The sequence below is a fragment of the Mobula hypostoma genome, chromosome 5 (genome assembly GCF_963921235.1).
Source record: "Mobula hypostoma chromosome 5, sMobHyp1.1, whole genome shotgun sequence".
NCBI classification, from domain to species: Eukaryota; Metazoa; Chordata; class Chondrichthyes; order Myliobatiformes; family Myliobatidae; genus Mobula; species Mobula hypostoma.
The window spans coordinates 119,011,026-119,028,824 of record NC_086101.1 but is presented as its reverse complement, the minus strand read 5'-3'; the positions used below and the strand labels follow the sequence as shown (position 1 = coordinate 119,028,824).

The window sequence follows — 17,799 nt, the reverse complement described above, 5'->3', positions numbered from 1 at the left end:
TGCTCTCTACATTGTCCCAGCACACAATCATAGAGCAGGTACAAAATCTGAGATTTTTTTTATGTGTGATTGCAGTCTTTGCAATCTATCGCATTTGTTAATACTACAGCAGATGCATTTTCTAGAGACCGCTGTCAAACATTAATGCCTTGTCGTTTTGTTGCCATCAGAGACAAACAAAAATTTGTGCATCTTTATGGGAACCCAATGATCTGTTTGTTTCCAGTTGCAGAGGAGAATGTGGAGGAAGTCATTGAAGGACACTCTGAAGGTGATGGTGTCAAAAAGAGACGAAAGAAACTGCTGAAGAAACAAAAAGAAAATAAGCCAGCTAAAACCAAAAAGCGGAAGAGACTGGTGAGTGACACTTTGCTTTTTTTGACCAGTATGCTGAAGGAACAAATCTCTTACTTAGATAAGGAAGTTTGGTTGGGTTGAGTTGTTCTCCAAACTTGGCAATTTACTTGCAAACATTTTGTCACCATGTGAGGAGACATTGTCAGTGGCTTTTGATTGTGGTGTGTCCTCTAAATGCTTAACCTACAAAATCCAACGCAGGGACTGCAGCAAATATTACATCAGCCAAACTGGGAGAAAACTATCCACAAGGATCTATGAACATCAACTAGCTGTAAAGTGGAATGACCAACTCTCCCGAGACTCTACCCATGAAGATAGAGAGGGGCACAAATTTGAATGGGCATCAGTGAAAATAATGGTGCAAGTGAACACATGGCATGCAAGAGTTTATAGAAGTGTTTTTCTGTGAACAAGTGTGTAAATAGACTCGTATAGCTCGATCCTATTTATGAACCAATGCAGGCAAAATTCCAGACCACGGTGCATGAAGTTTGCCCTACAGCCAATCAAGTGATGAGATTTCCTCCCTACATTGCAATTGAGTTTCTGAAATGATGTCCAGTCAGCTGATTGAAAAGTATATAAAGGCCAAGCATTCGGAGGACACACCATAATCAATGGCATACTGATAATGTCTGTGTGGTGACAAAATGTTTACAAGAAAATTGCCAGCATTGGAGAACAACTTAACCCAACCATCAGCCACCGGAACTACACATCTATCTAATTATTTCCAATAGGGAAGTCTTTTCAGATGTTGAAACCTGGTTTGATTGTGATGGATCGCTTCTGAAATTAAATTCATCTACTTATTTTAGCCCCAACCAAAATCCTCTGATCTCAAGCCAATTTGGCGTAGTTCTCTAGTGAGAGAGTTCCTGACTTCCACTGCTCTTTTTCTGAAGAACTCATTCCTGACATTGACCCCCAGTAGTTTTGGTTCATGATGTCCTTTGGAGGTCCCTCTACCTTTACTCACATACTTAGTAAATTCTTTAATCCATTTTAAACATATTAATTGAATCACTTATTTAATCTCTGTTCAACAAACTAAATTAAAGTTGGGTCTTAACATTTCAAACTTCAAAGTAAATACATAATCAAAGTACATATACCACTAAAAAATACACCCTATCCTCATTATATGCGGAGGATACGTTCCTCAAAGTCGACACATAATGTGAATAATTATTTAAATGGAGAAAATAGGGATGCGTTCTTGAGGGCTTCCTAAATATGTTTTATCTGTAATTTATTCACATTTTCATACCAATACGACACAAAAGCAGTACCACAAGGCAACATTCGTATTATATTTCATCAATTTAAGGTAATATTCAATGTGATAAATCATAGAAAGTTAACATACTAGGGTGTACGGTACTCACCAACAGTGGCAGGTATGTTTGCTCCGGGAGATGGAGTGGTTGTTGTGGTGTCGGGCAGCTTTAGATGGATGAGGTGGATGGTTGTGTGTCGTCAGGATCATCAAGGACAGCAAGGGATGAAGGAAGACTCTCAAAACTCTCAGTCCTGCCTGCAGCAGATGATGACACTGGTTTGAAGAAAGTGGTGAGGATTGTATGCTTGGCAGCATTTTGTTTTTCAGCATAAATTTGCTTGTAGGGAGGAAGACTTGACTGCAGGGAACTACTGAAATGCTGACTCCATTCTAAACTTGGGTCCATGTCCATCGCCATTTGTGCCAAGTGTTCCGCGGCCTTAAAAAAATTCTGCCAGTTGCTTCAGAGTGGAAGACCTGACCTCTCTCCAGGATTCATCAATGTTGTTGATGGCATGTCTAATGTTAAAGGACTTCCACCATTCTCTCACCGTTGATAAACTCCCGGGATTTTCAAAATCGTCTGTTGCTTACAGCATCTGAGAGACAGTTCGCCATTAAAAAAAGATATGCCTTGAATGTGGATATCACACCTTGGTCGACTGGTTGAATTGGCGATATTGTGTTAGGCGGCAGGAAGCGCACTGTTATGTTAGGATGAATGCTGTCCAAATGTCTAGGATGGCCTGGCGCATTGTCAAGCAACAAAAGAACTTTAAAAGCAAGATTCTGTTCCCGGCAGTAGCGTTCAGCCTCAACGGCAAAATGATCAGCAAACCAATCTTCAAAGATTTGACCAGTGACCCATGCTTTCTTGTTAGCTGCCCAGTGGACAGGAAGCAAATTCTTACTCAAACCCTTAAGAGCACAGGGGTTTAGTGAATGGTAAACTAAGAGAGGCTTCATCTTACAGTCTCCTTTGGCATTGGAACACATATGCAAAGTCAATCTATCCTCTGCTGCCTTGAAACCTGACACAGTTTTTTCATCCTTATGTAAGTGGTTTTCGGTATATGCTTCCAAAAAAGCTCGATCTCGTCTGCATTAAACACCTGCTTTGGTGTGATGCTTAACTCAGTTATCATAGCCCACAACTGCACAGGGTAGCATCCCAGAGCTGTGTTACCTTCACCTGACGCCGCCCTGTTTATAATTTCCAACTTTTTTTCCCAAGTGTTAAAGCGGTTCTTTGCCGCTTGGCTGATGGCCCAGAACTTGACATCGGACACTTAGGAGGCATAGTTAAATATTTCAAGCACAAAATCACTGCACTGTAGGTAAAAACACAAAAGTTTAAGAGCACAAGATCGCACATCCACACGTTGCCAAAACCAGTGCGAGACTGGCGGGAGTGAGACTGTGAGACGTGCACACGTGACTTGTATTGGCGGGAAAGCAGTGCTCCTCGCATAACTGTGAGTTTTGGACGCATATAACGAGAAGTTGGTAGAAATAGGTTCCTCGCATAACCGTGAATCCGCATCGTCTAAAGACGCATATAACGAGGATAGGGTGTACACGTATTGCTAAAAGAAATAGCACATCCTTGTCTGTAAAGACTTTGCAAAGCATCGCTACGAGCATAGTGTAAAGACGTGGAATAAGTTCTTGTGGTTAGATGAGACTTAAGTGGAACTGTTTGGCCTTGATTAAAAACCGGTTTCTGCCAGAAAGCTTAAACTGGGGAGGAGGTCTGTCTTTCAGTAGAACAATAGCCCAAAACACACTACCAGAGCAACCATGGACTGGCTTCAAATTAAGAAAATGGATGTCCTTGAGTGGTTTAGTTAGAGTCCTGACCTTAACCCAATCAAGCATCTCTGGCAAGGTCTCGAGGTTGTTGTTCACTGCCACTCCCCAACTCATCTGGCATGGCTTGAGCAACTTTGCAAGGAGAAATGGGCAAATCTTCCTCTATCACATTGTGCAAAGCTAATAGAGACTCATCCAAAAAGACTGCTCATTGTAGTATCTGTGGGAGATGGTTCAACTGAGCAAAGGGGAATGAATACTTTTGAACTGCGGACATTCCGGTTTTTAAGTTTTTGGTTTTTCACGCTTTATAATTTTCTGGAGTTTTTTTGACTGTGAAAAAAGGAGGATGTGATTGACAAATAAAAATTCTGAGTTAAATTGATCTTCCCCTGGTTGTAATAAGCAATTTATGTGAACGAAGGGTTGGGGGCTGAATACTTTTACAAGGCACTGTAGTATTCAGACTTACTATAATAAGGTTTAGAAATAAAACTCAAGCACATGTAAGCAAAAGTTAATGGTACTGTTGATCACATCTTCCATTACGTTGCTAATGACTGAAATTGTTTTAGACTAGACATGTTCAGTATGTATCAACAGAGCATCTAGTCAATTCCATGTAACTCAGCTGGGATATTGCTGTATTCACTGCTCTTGGTGCTGCTTAATGTCACTTGAAGTCAGTTGAATTGGCTGGTGGTATGGATCATCCAGTTGTCACTTCTGCTTGAGTATGGTTGCAGTGCTTCACCCGCCTCTTCAGTTTGTGCGTTAAGGATTGGGATTTCAGAGTTCCTATCTCTCACTGGCTGCTGAACTGTCCATCACTATATCTTGATATGACAGGACCTTAGAGTTTTGGTCTGAACTGATGTGTGTGGAATCACAGTCCTGTCTATTGCATTCCATCTTTCCTGCATTTAATCCTGTGTTGCAGCTCAGCACCTGTTAGGTGTGCCTGCTGTTCTGGACGTGCCTTCCTGATTTACCTAGGAGTTGGCTCGCTCCCTGATGGTGATGTTACAATAAAGGATCTGCCAGGCCAGGAGGTTATAGTGAATACCATTATGTTGCTACTGATGATGCACAGTGGTTCATGGAGGCCAGATTTAAGTTGCCATGAATGTTCTGATCTCATCAATTTAAGTGGCCACTAACATGAAGGCAGTTGTAAACTCAGCTAGCTCTATCATGAGCACTTGCTTCCCCGCATCCAGGACATCTTCTAGGAGCGATGCCTCAAAAAGGCAGCATCTATCATTAAGGACCCCCATCATCCAGGATGTGCCCTCTTCTCGTTGCTGTCATCAAGGAGGTTTTACAGTAGCCTGAAGGCACACTCTCTAAGTTTCAGGACGGTTTCTTTCCCTCTGCCATCAGGTTTTTGAATGGACAATGAATCCTTGAATCAGAATCATATTATCACCAGCATGTGGTGTAAAATTTAACTGAGCAGAAGCAGTTTAATGCAATAAATGATAATATTGAAATAAATAGATCAAATACAGTAAGTGTATGTATATTAAATAGATTAAAAATAGTGCAAAACCAAATAATATATATTTAAAAAATAAAGTAAGGCACTGTTCATGGGTTCAATGTCCATTTAGGAATTGTATGGCAGAGGGGATGAAGCTGTTCCTGAATCGCTGAGTGTGTGCCTTTTGTACCTCCCTCCTGATGGTAGCAATAAAAGACAGCATAACTTGGGTCATTAATAATGGACGTCATCTTTCTGAGGCATCGCTCCTTGAAGATGTCTTGGGTACTTTGGAGGCTAGCACCCAAAATGGAGCTAATTTTGCTGGTGAACGCAGCAGGCCAGGCAGCATCTCTAGGAAGAGGTACAGTTGACGCTTCGGGCCAAGACCCTTCATCCTGATGAAGGGTCTTGGCCCGAAGCGTCGACTGTACCTCTTCCTAGAGATGCTGCCTGGCCTGCTGCGTTCACCAGCAACTTCGATGTGTGTTGCCTGAATTTCCAGCATCTGTAGAATTCCTCGTGTGATGGAGCTAATTTTACAACTTTCTGTAGCTTCTTTCTGTCCTGTGCAGTAGCCCCCCCCCCACCCCACCTGCCCCCATTCCAGACAGTGAAGCAGCCTGACAGAATGCTCTCCATGGTACATCTATAGAACTTTTTGAGTGTTTTATTTGTGAAATCAAATCTCCTCAAACTCCTAATGAAATTTAGCTGCTGTCTTGCCTTCTTTATAACTGCTTCTATATGTTGGGACCAGGTTAGGTTCTCAGAGATCTTGACACCCAGGAGCTTGAAATTGCGCACACTTTCCACTTCTGATCCCTCTATGAGTATTGGTCTGTGTTTGTGTTCCCTCATCTTACCCTTCCTGGTCCACAATCAGCTCTTTCGTCCAACCGACACTGAGTTCAAAGTTGTTGCTGCAAAACCTCTCAACTAGCTAGTATATCTCGCTCTCGAATGTCCTCTCATCTCCATCTGAGATTCTACCTACCTCGCTCATGAACATTACCTCACTTCTTTTTCCTCACTTTTTTTGCATTATTTAATTTATATATATATATATAGAGAGAGAGTTCTGGTTAATTGGGACACATCAGGACAAGTACATTTTGGTCCAATTAAGCAGCTGCCCCAATTACCTGAAGTTCCATGGAAATAATTAAAAGGTACCAAAAAGAAACATTTAACTGAATAACAAATTGTGTTTGAGTAAAATACAAAACAAATGAGAACACTACCAATACATCTACAGTACTATAAAACAAAAGTATATTAGTTCCTAATAGTTATCGATGGAAAAATTCATCTGCCGTGTTTGTTCTTTTGGTTGACTGTAAATGAACAAATCAGCGTAGAAACCTAGTGTAGATAGTGGACTGCCTTTGTACAATGCTTTAGATGATTTAATTCTCCAAGTCTTCATTTCCATTGTAACATTCAAGATGACTGTTAATATCTTCTAATTTGTTACAATCCCTAACTGTTGAAGTAGTGAAATTTTCACTCGCAGTCATTTCTGGTATGCCTGAATGCTTGAAACCATGTTGAGTAAATCAGAGCAACACACACAAAATGCTGGAGGAAATCAGTAAATCAATTCCAAATTGTCTTACTGCTTATTTATTTATTTACTGCTTTTAGAACACGAACATATGCAACTAATGCTATTTAAAAACTAATTGCTCTAATGGCCATTCAAGTGCATGCTAGTTAGAAACTGTTCTGCAGCAGCTTCCTGTCCCAATTAAGAGGCATAGTGTCCTAAATAAATGGAAGGAATCTTGGCTATTTTCTCAATTTAGGTTTTTGTTCTTTAAGACTTGTCCCAAATAAATGGCGGCCCCAATTAACCCGGAATCCACTGTATTTATTGTAATTTATAGTTCCGTTATTATGTTTTAAAATGTACTGCTGCCACAACTCAACAAATTTCATGACATTAAATATGATTCTGATATCCTCAATGTGAAGCCTGGACTTTGAATTCACAAGGATTCTGTGGCAGTCACATCTCCCTTGCTGTCATGAATGGAACCGTATACAACACTAGAATGGGTGATGACAAAGTCATATACGTTCATTAGTTGTCTGGTTTGTTCATCACTGGTTGCAGACTCAGTTTTTCACATGTGTTGGAGGTAGTACTACCACAATATGGTGCTGAGTGTTGAAATTCCCCACCCTAGCTACATCTAGTGCTTCCTGTAAGTATTGTTCAACATGGGGACGAATGATATATCAGCTGAGGGAGAATGATAGATGATAGTAAAGAGGAGCTTTACTTATCCATGTTTATCCTGATGCAGTGAGACTTTGTATGATATGGAATTGGTGCTGAGGACCCCTTGGCTACTTGCCCCTGCCTGTATAGCACAATACAGGTCCCAGTGCCAATACATCTGCCTTATGTCAACATCACTAAGTCTATCCTGCCTGTGAGAAACACTTTCTTTGGCATTGTGGTAGAGGTGTTGGCACATTGACAGTATTGTGGGAATCTGTGAGGATGACTATGCCCCGTTGTGGCTTGTCTCTGAGACATAAGTCCCCTGATGCTCATTAGGAGGATTTTGTAAGATTAACTGTTTGGGGTTGATTTGCCAGACCTGTCTCAATGGATGCTGCCTGACATGTTGAGTGTTTCTGCTTTTATTTTACATTTCCACTATCTGCAATTTTTAAAAAAAGTATTCATTCAAAATATATTTTGCTGTGTTTGGTTCCTTAGTATACAAAATGCCAATTACCTTCATTCACTTGAATCTCAGTGAGCTATTGGGTGGATACTGGTGGCCTGTTTAGTAGGGCATCTCAAATGTTGCACTGGGTCTTGACTTGGGTATGCTGTAGGCCTGACAACTAAGAGCACGAGAGGCCATAGTGAACTCCAAGGGCTTTAACAAACATGTACAAAAGCTAGAATGCACTGAGGCAGCACCCATCATTAATTTATTATTTGTTGAGATACAGCACAGAATAGGCACTTCTAACACTTCAGGTCAGGTTGCCCATAACCCCTGATTTAATCCTAGCCCAATCACAGTACAGTTTATAATGAGCAATTAACCTACCAACTGGTACATCATGGGGAGAATGTACAAGCTCCTTACAGACAGTGGGGGGGGGGGGGGGAGAGATTTGAACTCAGGTTGCCTGTACTGTAAAATGTTGTGCTAACCACTACGTTATCCTGCCACTCTAGGTACTGCCATCACCCAGGTCATGTCTTGTTCTAATTGTTACTATGAGGTAGGAGGTACAGGAGCCTGAAGGCACAGACTCAACAATTTAGGAGCAGCTTCTTCCCCTTTGCCACCTGATTCTGAACGGATGTTGAACCCATGAATGCTACCTCACTACCTTATTTCTGTTCTTGCATTACATTTTTATGTATAAAAATAGAAATAAGGTAGTGAGGTGTGTAGTCAAACTACTACTCCCAGTAAAGAGCAGGGAAAACATAATAAATTGGGACCTGGTTTAGGATCTTGCAGGATCGTTGACCTGATATAATTAATATGTAGTCAAATATTATATTAGAAAAACTCGTGGCACTGAGACCATTCAGTCTTCTGTGTCCATGGTGGACCTTTGCATGGCCAGTTATACTGATGGTACACTCACTAAAATACTCACAGAAAGTGACTGACAGCTGCAGAAAAGAACCTTGTAGAAGTTACCCTGCTGCAGCTTTGCAGATCAATTCACTGCAGGTCATTCAATGAAGGCCTCTTGCTATGATTTGACAGTGTCTTTCTGCAGCTGGCTGGTGGTGATTATAAAAGGCAACAATTTTGGTGACCTTTCCAAAAGGTGAATGATTTGAAATGATGTTCAGGGCTGTTAAACACACTCGGGGTTGGTGGGGGCGGGGGGGGGGAGAGCAGGGTTAGGTAAATTGTCTGCAGCTCTACCACTCGTGTGAAGTAAAGGTAGGTATTTAGTAACTCTTCTCTTTCCCTCTACATATTTCTCAATTCTGCCTGTTCAATAACATGGAGACAGCTAGCTTTGCTTATTGTTGGTAAACTAGTGGTTCCGGATGTCAGGCAAGCAACTAGCCGCAAATTAAACCATTGCTGAGAGTAAAATATGTATTCATGTGCACTGAACCAGGAAGCAGTAGTTGACCTCTTTGCAAGCCAAAACTTGCAAAGAAGTCAATAATTTTGACCTGAAGCTGAGTGCAATCTTAATTGAACTCTTTGGTTGGATTGCAGATGTGGAGTATCTTGAAGTTATCAGCCATCCTGAACCTTTCAGTTAAATTCTATTGTCAGAAAACAAATGAGGATATGTTCAATATTAGCCTCTCTGCCCTTTGGGGTTAAGCAGTTTGCAGACTATGTGTCTGGACTTGAATGTTCATATCGACCTCCTGCTTAACAGTTCCTCATGGAATCCCTGTACCTCCTCAGGAGGAGGTGACGTTGGTGGAGCAAGCAAAATATTTTCCTCCACCATGCATCAGAGTTGTACCTGAAAAGGAGCCTAAGGTGATTTACCCTTTGCAAGGATGACACTCATACAGTAATCTGCTGCGAAACAGGGTTGGAGAACCCATGTCTCTTGATTGCCTCTCTGATCTATATGAAAATTCCTATCCTTCCTTCATTGAGAAAATAATTCCCGCTTTGTATCCCTACCTATGATTGTTTCTGTCTGCATAGAAGGTGGTGTTAATATTTTTATTACAGCCTGCAATCCCAAATTGAGGTGTCTTTGCTTGACTTGTTAGATTATTGGGATTAGTTCTGTTATCTGTAACTTCCTCTCAAAGTAATCACTGAAATTCATAGCAACAAGAGAGGACCTATCCCACGAGTGGTGGCTGGATAAGTGCTGCTCTTATAGCTCTCAATCAATAACCTTGTGCATCACAACATGTCAAATGATCTTCTTAAACATGACAAAGTCTGCAGGTGCTGGAAATCCAGAACAACACATACACAAAATGCTGGGGAAACTCAGCAGCGCAGGCAGCATTAATGGAGAGGAATAAACAGTCAACATTTTGGGCTGAGACCTTCATCAGGACTGAGATGGAAGGGGGGATATGCCAGAATAAAAAGGTGTGGGGAAGGAGAAAGAGGCTAGCTGGAAGGTGATGGATGAAGCCAGCTGGGTGGAAAAGGTCGAGGGCTAGAGAACGGTTTTAAAATGTGGGTTTCTGTACATCAATTTGGGTAATAAATTCTAGACCACTGTTCCAAAGGGGTGAAAAGAGACTGCTTCAAATTATTTTTACCAATTATTTTATCAATTTTACTTTAACTTTTTCCTCCTAACTGTTGGACTCTGTTAAAAGAAATACCCTTTCTAGCCACCGTCTCTCTGTCTCTCGCCTCTTGAGTTACAATAAATATACCCTCCACCTCTCCTATATTCTGCATTAAATTATCTTAAGCTTCCTGTTTGATGAGTTCTGAAAGCATAACACTAGCACTCGAAGTTCCCAGATGGGTTAATTGTGGCTGGAGTGTAGCTTCTCTGCATGACTTTGATTTTGAACCAAGAACGTGCAACCCACAAAGACATAATTTCAGTTTAAGATGTGGACCCTATTGAAGTACTCACTACAAGGGGAAAAGGGATTTAAAGCCATGCCAGATGATGGTTTTATTTTACTTGGCATGTACTTTTACTTAAATAACAACCCATTCACTCCCTGGTTTGGGTGTTCCTCTTCTTTCTCCTGAAACCACGCATCCTATGCAGTCCATCGCCACCACATAGATTGAATAGTCTGGCCACTGCTTGGTTGACCAGGGACAGGTGGTTGTTTTGCACTATACTTCTCCATTGCATTCCCACTCTCTGTGGCCTCTGGCACTTTTCAAGTAAATCTCAGTACTGCCTTGAGGAACATTACCTTGTTGAAACCTATTAATTATTGAAAGGCCTTGATAGAGTGGAAGTGGAGAGGATGTTTCCTATAGTGGGGGAGACCGGACAGCACAGCCTCAGAATAGAGGGCTGTCCTTTTACAGCAGAAATGGTGAGGAATCTCTTTAGCCAGAGAGTGATGAATCTGTGGAATTTGTTGCCTCAGGGGAGGCCTCGTGGAGGCACAGTTGTTCTTGATGAGTGTTCACTACTTGCCTACTGATACTGACCAAAACTGAGTGAGTGTGTGTGTATGTGTGTGTATAAGAGATTTAATTTCCATTTGGGTTGTCTCCTCCTTGCTAAAAAGTGAGACCACTGGTATACAATGCTTTATATAGCAGGATCATGAGGGTTTATCTACTGCAGTGTTAAGGGCAATAGAATTTTACAACACTGAGGGCCATAAGGCCCATCATGCTGTGCTGACACTTCCATTGCTTTCTTCATAATATTTCCTTACCTGCTTGTGAAATCATGTTAAGATATTTTGACATTCACAAACATTCAAAATGCATTGGGGAATTATTTAAAAAAGATAACATTTTAATTCAAAATGGTTAGAGCAGTGGAAAACATGGACACGTTTAAGAACAAAACTGTTAAAGCTAATTACATAAAACTGTAATAAAATTAGTCTGTTTAGTGTTCTCTTACTAACTGCCGATTACTCTGCTGTTGCTTAGGGCAGCAATGAAGGTCCCCTGTCCCTGTCTGTCCATACTGTCGCATACAGCCATAGAGGATTCTTCATTGCTGTTTCCATGACAGTTTGGTTTTACCAGTGGGGGTTGTTAACCCTGAGCTGAACCTCCAAACCTGGAGGATCAGTGGACCACTCTTAAGGCCAATTTATACTCGTGCGTCAATTTGACGCCGTAGGTATGGCGTAGCCGTGGACCCTCCACTGTACCCTACGCCGTACCATACGCTGTAGCCTGATGTGCACCTCCCCAAAAATGTAACTATGCGTCGTGGCGATGCAGATTTCAACAACTGTGATTGGTCCACTTGGTAGCATCGCATTTCCTCCTACGCTGCAGTAGCTTCCCATTGGGCAACTGAAGGGCAGGGAAGGAACTCTGGCTGCCATGCTTTCTATAAAGGTTTACAGACCTCCGAAATTATGGAGGACCCTGTGCTTGACGCCAGTTTGTAGCTAGCTGCTACAGCCTGTTGACTTCCTTCTGAAGCTAAAACTCGAATGGTGATTGCCAGTCTCTGAGTATACTGTGCGTACACTGATGCGAAATAAATGGTTGGAGACGATGAACCAAATCGTCAAATCTACCTGCCGACATCCGAAAATGTTTGAAATGCATTTCCTCGTCTGTGTCTCTCAGTGGCCGGACAAGCACAGAAAATTCACTCTCCTTCAGTTTCAGTGGCCATTGTTTGAAGTTTGAGTTTCTTCGTGTTGAGTTTCAATACAAAGAAACTCAACACAGTGGCACAGAAACCCCACCGCCAACTAGCGTTTTGGCAGTGAATTGCAGAGCAATGCAGACACACCAACGCACAAGTAGAAATGCTCACAACGGCGTAACCCACTTGCGTAGGCTACAGCGTAAGCTAGTACACACAAGTGTAAATCAGCCTTTAGTCTGTGGCCTCTACCCTGTGACCTGTTTGGCATGGGTGACCCTACCAAGAGCTAAAGCATAAAGCTCTTACTCCAGCCAACATAGCTCACCAGGTCATTGAGCCGTACAAGTTTCCAAACCCTACAACAAGACTGTGGTCCTCTTGGAGGTTGGTGTTCTCTTAGCAACTGTGATTCAGGTTCAGCATATAGTTTTTCCAATCTGAGAGGTGGGAAATCTGTGGCAGTTTGAGTTGGCCTTTGGATTCTAACACCTGTTCACTGGTGCAACATAGTGGAAGATGCGGTTTTTGGCTTAAGATGGGACAATCTTCTACTTTGAGGAAACATGGGTAGAAGTTCTGCCACCAAGCTAGAAGGTTTCAACCATTTATTTGGCCTGATGACAAAGTTAGTCTTCATTTAAAAGTTAGGTTCCCAACCCGGGGTCCACAGACTTGTCAGTTAATGGTAGGAGTCCATGGCATAAAAAAGGCTGGAAACCTGTGATTTAAAATGTTTTATCATTAAACTGCTATATAAATGCAAGGTGTTAGAGGAGCTGTTTGTAGTTTATTAACTGCGTGCATATTTCACTAAAGTAACAGCACAAGCATTGTTCACTTGTTTTCCATTTGGTATTGCTAATCATATTGCTAACAGCTGAGTAGCATGCCAGAGACCAAACCTGATTCCTAATTAAGCTCAGGAAAGGGATCTGTCAGCACACCAGATTTTCAGCAGGTTGTTATAATTGACTGAGGTAAAATAAACTGTGCTGCACTTTATGGTTACCTACTGTTGACCTTAATTTGGACTTGCCAGAATTAAGCCGGGTAAGTGTATCTTGAGGAGCTGAGTGCTTCTGCTTTCTTGTTGCTTTGTGTATGGTTTGTCATGAAACTTGGGGCATTACAGTAGCATAGTGGTTAGCACAGTGCTTTAGTGTACCAGCAGCAACCCAGGTTCAATTTCCAGCACTGCCTGCAAGGAGTTTGTATGTTCTTCCCATGAACCACATGGATTTCCTCCAGATGCTCTGGTTTCCTCCCACAGTCCAAAGACTTGCTGGTTGATAGGATAATTGGCCATTGTAAATTGTTCCATGATTAGGCTATGATTAATTCGGGATTGCTAGACAGTGCGGCTTTAAGAGCTGGAAGAACCTGTTCCATGTTATATCTTAATAAATAAAAGGTTGGATGGGCAGGCAGATGCCTTGCTGACTCAATAGCCATGCACTCTAACACCTGCATTCTGTCAAGTAGGAGTCAGAGAAGGATTGGAAGCAGACTGGTTTCAGGGAAGGAGCTTTATTTTGGGGATCTGCATTCATTAAAGCCTGCTTTTGCTTGTTAGGACTAGACCTGGACAACTCTGGTATGTCTTGGTCTGTCTTAAGTACATGGGAGGAGAGAAGGAAAGGAAGAATGAAAAAAGGGTTAAAGAGTGAATGGAAGAGAGATGGAGGTGGACAGATAGGCAGGGGAATGGGAATAGACTAAAGGCAAATGGGGAGAGGAGCTGGAAATTTAGCACAGTGAGCAAGGAAGGGAGGGAAGGACATGCAGAATTATGTCTTACAGGATTACAGGCTGCTGGTTATTAGCCTTCATAAGGATCAATTTTTAAATTTGTAAACTAAACTATTCATAATAGCAAAAGGGGAAAACAGTGCAAAATTCTGTATATTCTGTGTAGTTTCGTCTATATGTTCAGTGTTGCTGGTTTTATACGTATTATTGCTAGTACATCTTTTTGTACACCTCAGCCACTCATATGCCCCCCCCCCCTTAGTGATACATCCTTCTTGTGCTTAGGGGCTTCCCAGCTGGATTTAGTCCCTCAGTGTTCATAGTGGAAGAACACTAGACTGTGGTCCTTCCCCACAGATCCTTTGCATTGGCTGCACTGTGCTTCATTGCATCCCTCAGCAACTACTCCTGCAACCTCCAATCTACTAATCTCATTCCCTTATGACTTCTCGCTTTTCTGGAAGACCAGCAAGCTTTGGGCAGACCAGAGTGTTTTCCAGCGGCCCTCGATGTCTGTCTCAGTATGTGTCCCTGGGAATAGTGCTCTGTTATACAGCTGCTCAGAATGAATTGTGGTAAGGGCTCTTGCATCCTTCTCCAGGGCACCCGTAGCACAGCCACAGCCTGCAAAAAGGTGAATGACTACTGTCTCCTGCCCATCACATCCATCCCAGGGGTAGCACACATTGGGAGTAATATTCCAACTAGACAGGAAGAATCTGAAGGGGTAGGCCTCTCACCTCTAACCCAGCAAGGCCTTGATGTTTTTTGGTGAGTTCTGCCACATGGTTTGGGCAGTCTGCTCAGGAATCCCTTGATTGCTGGAATAGTTCATTGCTGTTAATGTAGTTGAACTTGAACTAGCCTGTCCCTGAGCAGTAGCCTGTAGGCATCAGTCCCTTGAACATCGGAACATCAAGTGATTGTTTTTTGAGATTTTGTTGTATTGTGTACACAGAGCTTGGTTTTTACTCCTGAGTTTAGGATCATTGTGCAGCTGACACCACAGTAGATATAAAAACACAACAATGATCTGATGTTGCCTTTAAGGCAGAAGAGGAACAGGAAGAGGATTCATAAGTGGGCCTCACAGAGGCTAAATGCAAATTAGATGAATAGCACTTTATATTCCACCTGGGTAATATCTGACCTGATAGCATAAGCATCGAATTCTCAAATTTCTGGTTACTGCTTCCCTCTGTCTTTGTTCTTTGTGTCTCCTCCTGATTCACCTAGTTACATCATTCACATACTTACCCCACAGGTTCTTTTCCCAATACTCCACGGTCTTCTATCAGATTCCATCTTCCACCTTTAGTCCTCATAGCTTTTGACATCATTTTCACTCTCCTCCTCACTCATCTGCCCCATCACCCCCTTCACCAGGATCCGCCTAGCACCCTTCCCTCCACTTTTTCATACTGGCTTCACCCTTGCTTCACCCTTCCCTCACCCTTCCCTCCACTTTTTCATACTGGCTATAATCCCCTCTTTCTTCCCAGTTCAGATGAAGGATCATGACCTGTAATGTCCCCCATCCATTTCTCTCCATAGATGTTGCCTGACCCACTGAGCTCCTCCAGTGCCTTTGTCACCAGTGGGGCTTAACTTTCAACAACAGGGTTTGGCCCAGCTGATCTCTTATTTTTCTCACTCTTAGCCTGTCAATCATAACCCTTAGATTGGACTCCTTAGTGTGCCAACACAAAATTGATCTTCTTGTATTTATATATATTTTGCTTGATTGCATCTTATTATAGTATATTGTGGAGCATGCATTGTCCAGGTGGGGCAAATGGCCTGTTCCCCACCTGCAAAATTAATTGTGGAAAAAAACTTAAGGGTTTCTAAAATCCCCTTGTTTCTCTCTTAATAGGAAAGTGAGAATGAGCTTGGCTCTGAGCTGGAAGATCTCAAAGAAAACTCAGACAGCGGTTGCAGCGACTTTGGCAAGAAGAAGAGGAAGAAACGAAAGGAGAAGAAAGAGAAGAAAATCAAGCGTCGGAAAAAGGATCAGGGTGATGATGATGAAGAGGAGGAAAGTCGTAAGGTAACAATTATACTTCTGTCTCCTCTGTGGATTGGTCTAGCTCATCTTTCTAAGCACATCCCGGATCACTTTTTTTAAAAACAGACTGGAGCTGTGAATCCACCAGTATCTGTGCCCCCACCATTCAAACTTCTACCTATTTGATCCACATAATCAAGTAATAACAGGGAGAAAAAACAAGCAGGAGGCTGCTCATTTTGCCCCTCTGCCTGCTCTACCATTTAATAAGATCATGGCTGATATTTAACCTCCGCCACTTTCCTGCTCTTGATCCCATGTTTCCTTAAGAGCTATCAATCTGTCTCAAACGTACTTGGCAAATGAGCCTTCACAGCCTTCTTGGGTAGAGAATTCCAAAGATTTACTATCCTGTGGTGAAGAAGTTTCTTGTCTCTGTCTGTTTGGCTACTCCTGTATTTGTGTTGGTGGTTCTTGATTCTAGGTATCCCAGCCAGGGAAATTGTCACCTGCATTTGTTCTATCAGACCCCATAATTTTGTCCACTTTATGGATATTACCTTTCATTCTTCTAAACCCCAGGGTAGGGGTTCCCAGTCTTGGGGTCCACGGACCCCTTGCTTAATGGTGTTGGTCCATGGCATAAATAAGGTTAAGAACCCCTGCTCTAGGGAGAAGTACCCAGTGTGCTTAATCTCTTCCCATGGGACAGGCACTTCTGAGCCCCATACCAGAAACCAATCCAATGAATCATTGTACACTGCTACAAGTATAGCCTTCCTTGGGTGGAGAGACCAGACCTGTGCATGATATTTCAGTTGTAATCTCATTTGGGCGTGTAAATGCCATTGTAACACTAGTCTTCATAAGGCAGAGATGAAGCTGGCTGGCTGGGTTGGCTTTGGGAGGGAGGAGGAGGAGGACGAGGAAAAGTGTATGCTGATATAAAATTTACTTGGCAGCGTTTATTTATTTATTGAGATACAGTATGAAATGGGTCCTTCCAGGCCTTCGAGCTGCACCACCCAACAATCTCCTGATTTAGTCCTAGCCCAATCAGGGGACAATTTACAATGACCAATTAACCTACCAACTGGAAGGTCTTTGGACTGTGGGAGGAAACCATTAAAGTCACATGGAGAACATACAGACTCTTCACAGGCACCAGCAGGAATTGAACCCAGGTCACTAGTACTGTAAAGCATTGCGCTAACCACTACATTACTGTGTCAATCGTGTAGAATTGATATGAGCTACAGAACGTAGAAGTTTGTACATTACTGTGAAATACATGGTAATACATGCAAGTTGAATGCAGATGAAATACAATGTTTGAGTATCATCAAGAGTTGTAAGCGTGGTCTTGTACAGCAGTTAGGCCAAGGATCGTGTCACATCGCAAAATTTGAAAAGTGTAACACGACAAAATACTGGAGGAGCTCAGCAGGTCAGGCAGCATCCATGGAAAGGAGTGAACAGTCAGCATCTCATTCCAGACCCTTCTTTTCAGTCCTGGAGAAGGGTTTTGGTCTGGAATGTCATCTTAATCCCTTCCACAAATGTTGCAGAAATGCTGAGTTCCTCCAGCATTTTGTGTGCGTTGATTTAGATTTCCAGCATCTGCACGTTTTTTTAATGTTTGTTTATTTATCTGTTTAAAAGAGAAGAAAGCTGTGTTGATAGTGTCTTTACAGTCATGTATTGAAATTGTGCTTTGCTGAAATAGTTGGTTTCAAGCATGTGTGGCTTTGCCTTCAAGTAGAGGAGCGTCATAAATACGACATGGAAACATTTCCTTCAGGCTGGCTCATCCATACCCATCCACCCTAATCCCATTTTCCTATC

The 17,799-nt window shown here is 42.2% G+C and overlaps 1 protein-coding gene across 4 annotated transcripts in view; it reads left to right on the top strand.

Annotated features, from left to right (window-relative positions):
- The window catches only part of chd3 (chromodomain helicase DNA binding protein 3), a 124,078-nt gene that overhangs the window by 3,709 nt on the left and 102,570 nt on the right, over positions 1–17,799 (top strand). For all 4 annotated transcript variants that reach the window (XM_063048877.1, XM_063048876.1, XM_063048875.1 and 1 more), the window contains exons 2-3: positions 227–357; positions 15,823–15,996. In XM_063048877.1, the coding sequence (XP_062904947.1) occupies positions 227–357; positions 15,823–15,996 (305 nt within the window). The remainder of the gene's footprint in view (positions 1–226; positions 358–15,822; positions 15,997–17,799) is intronic.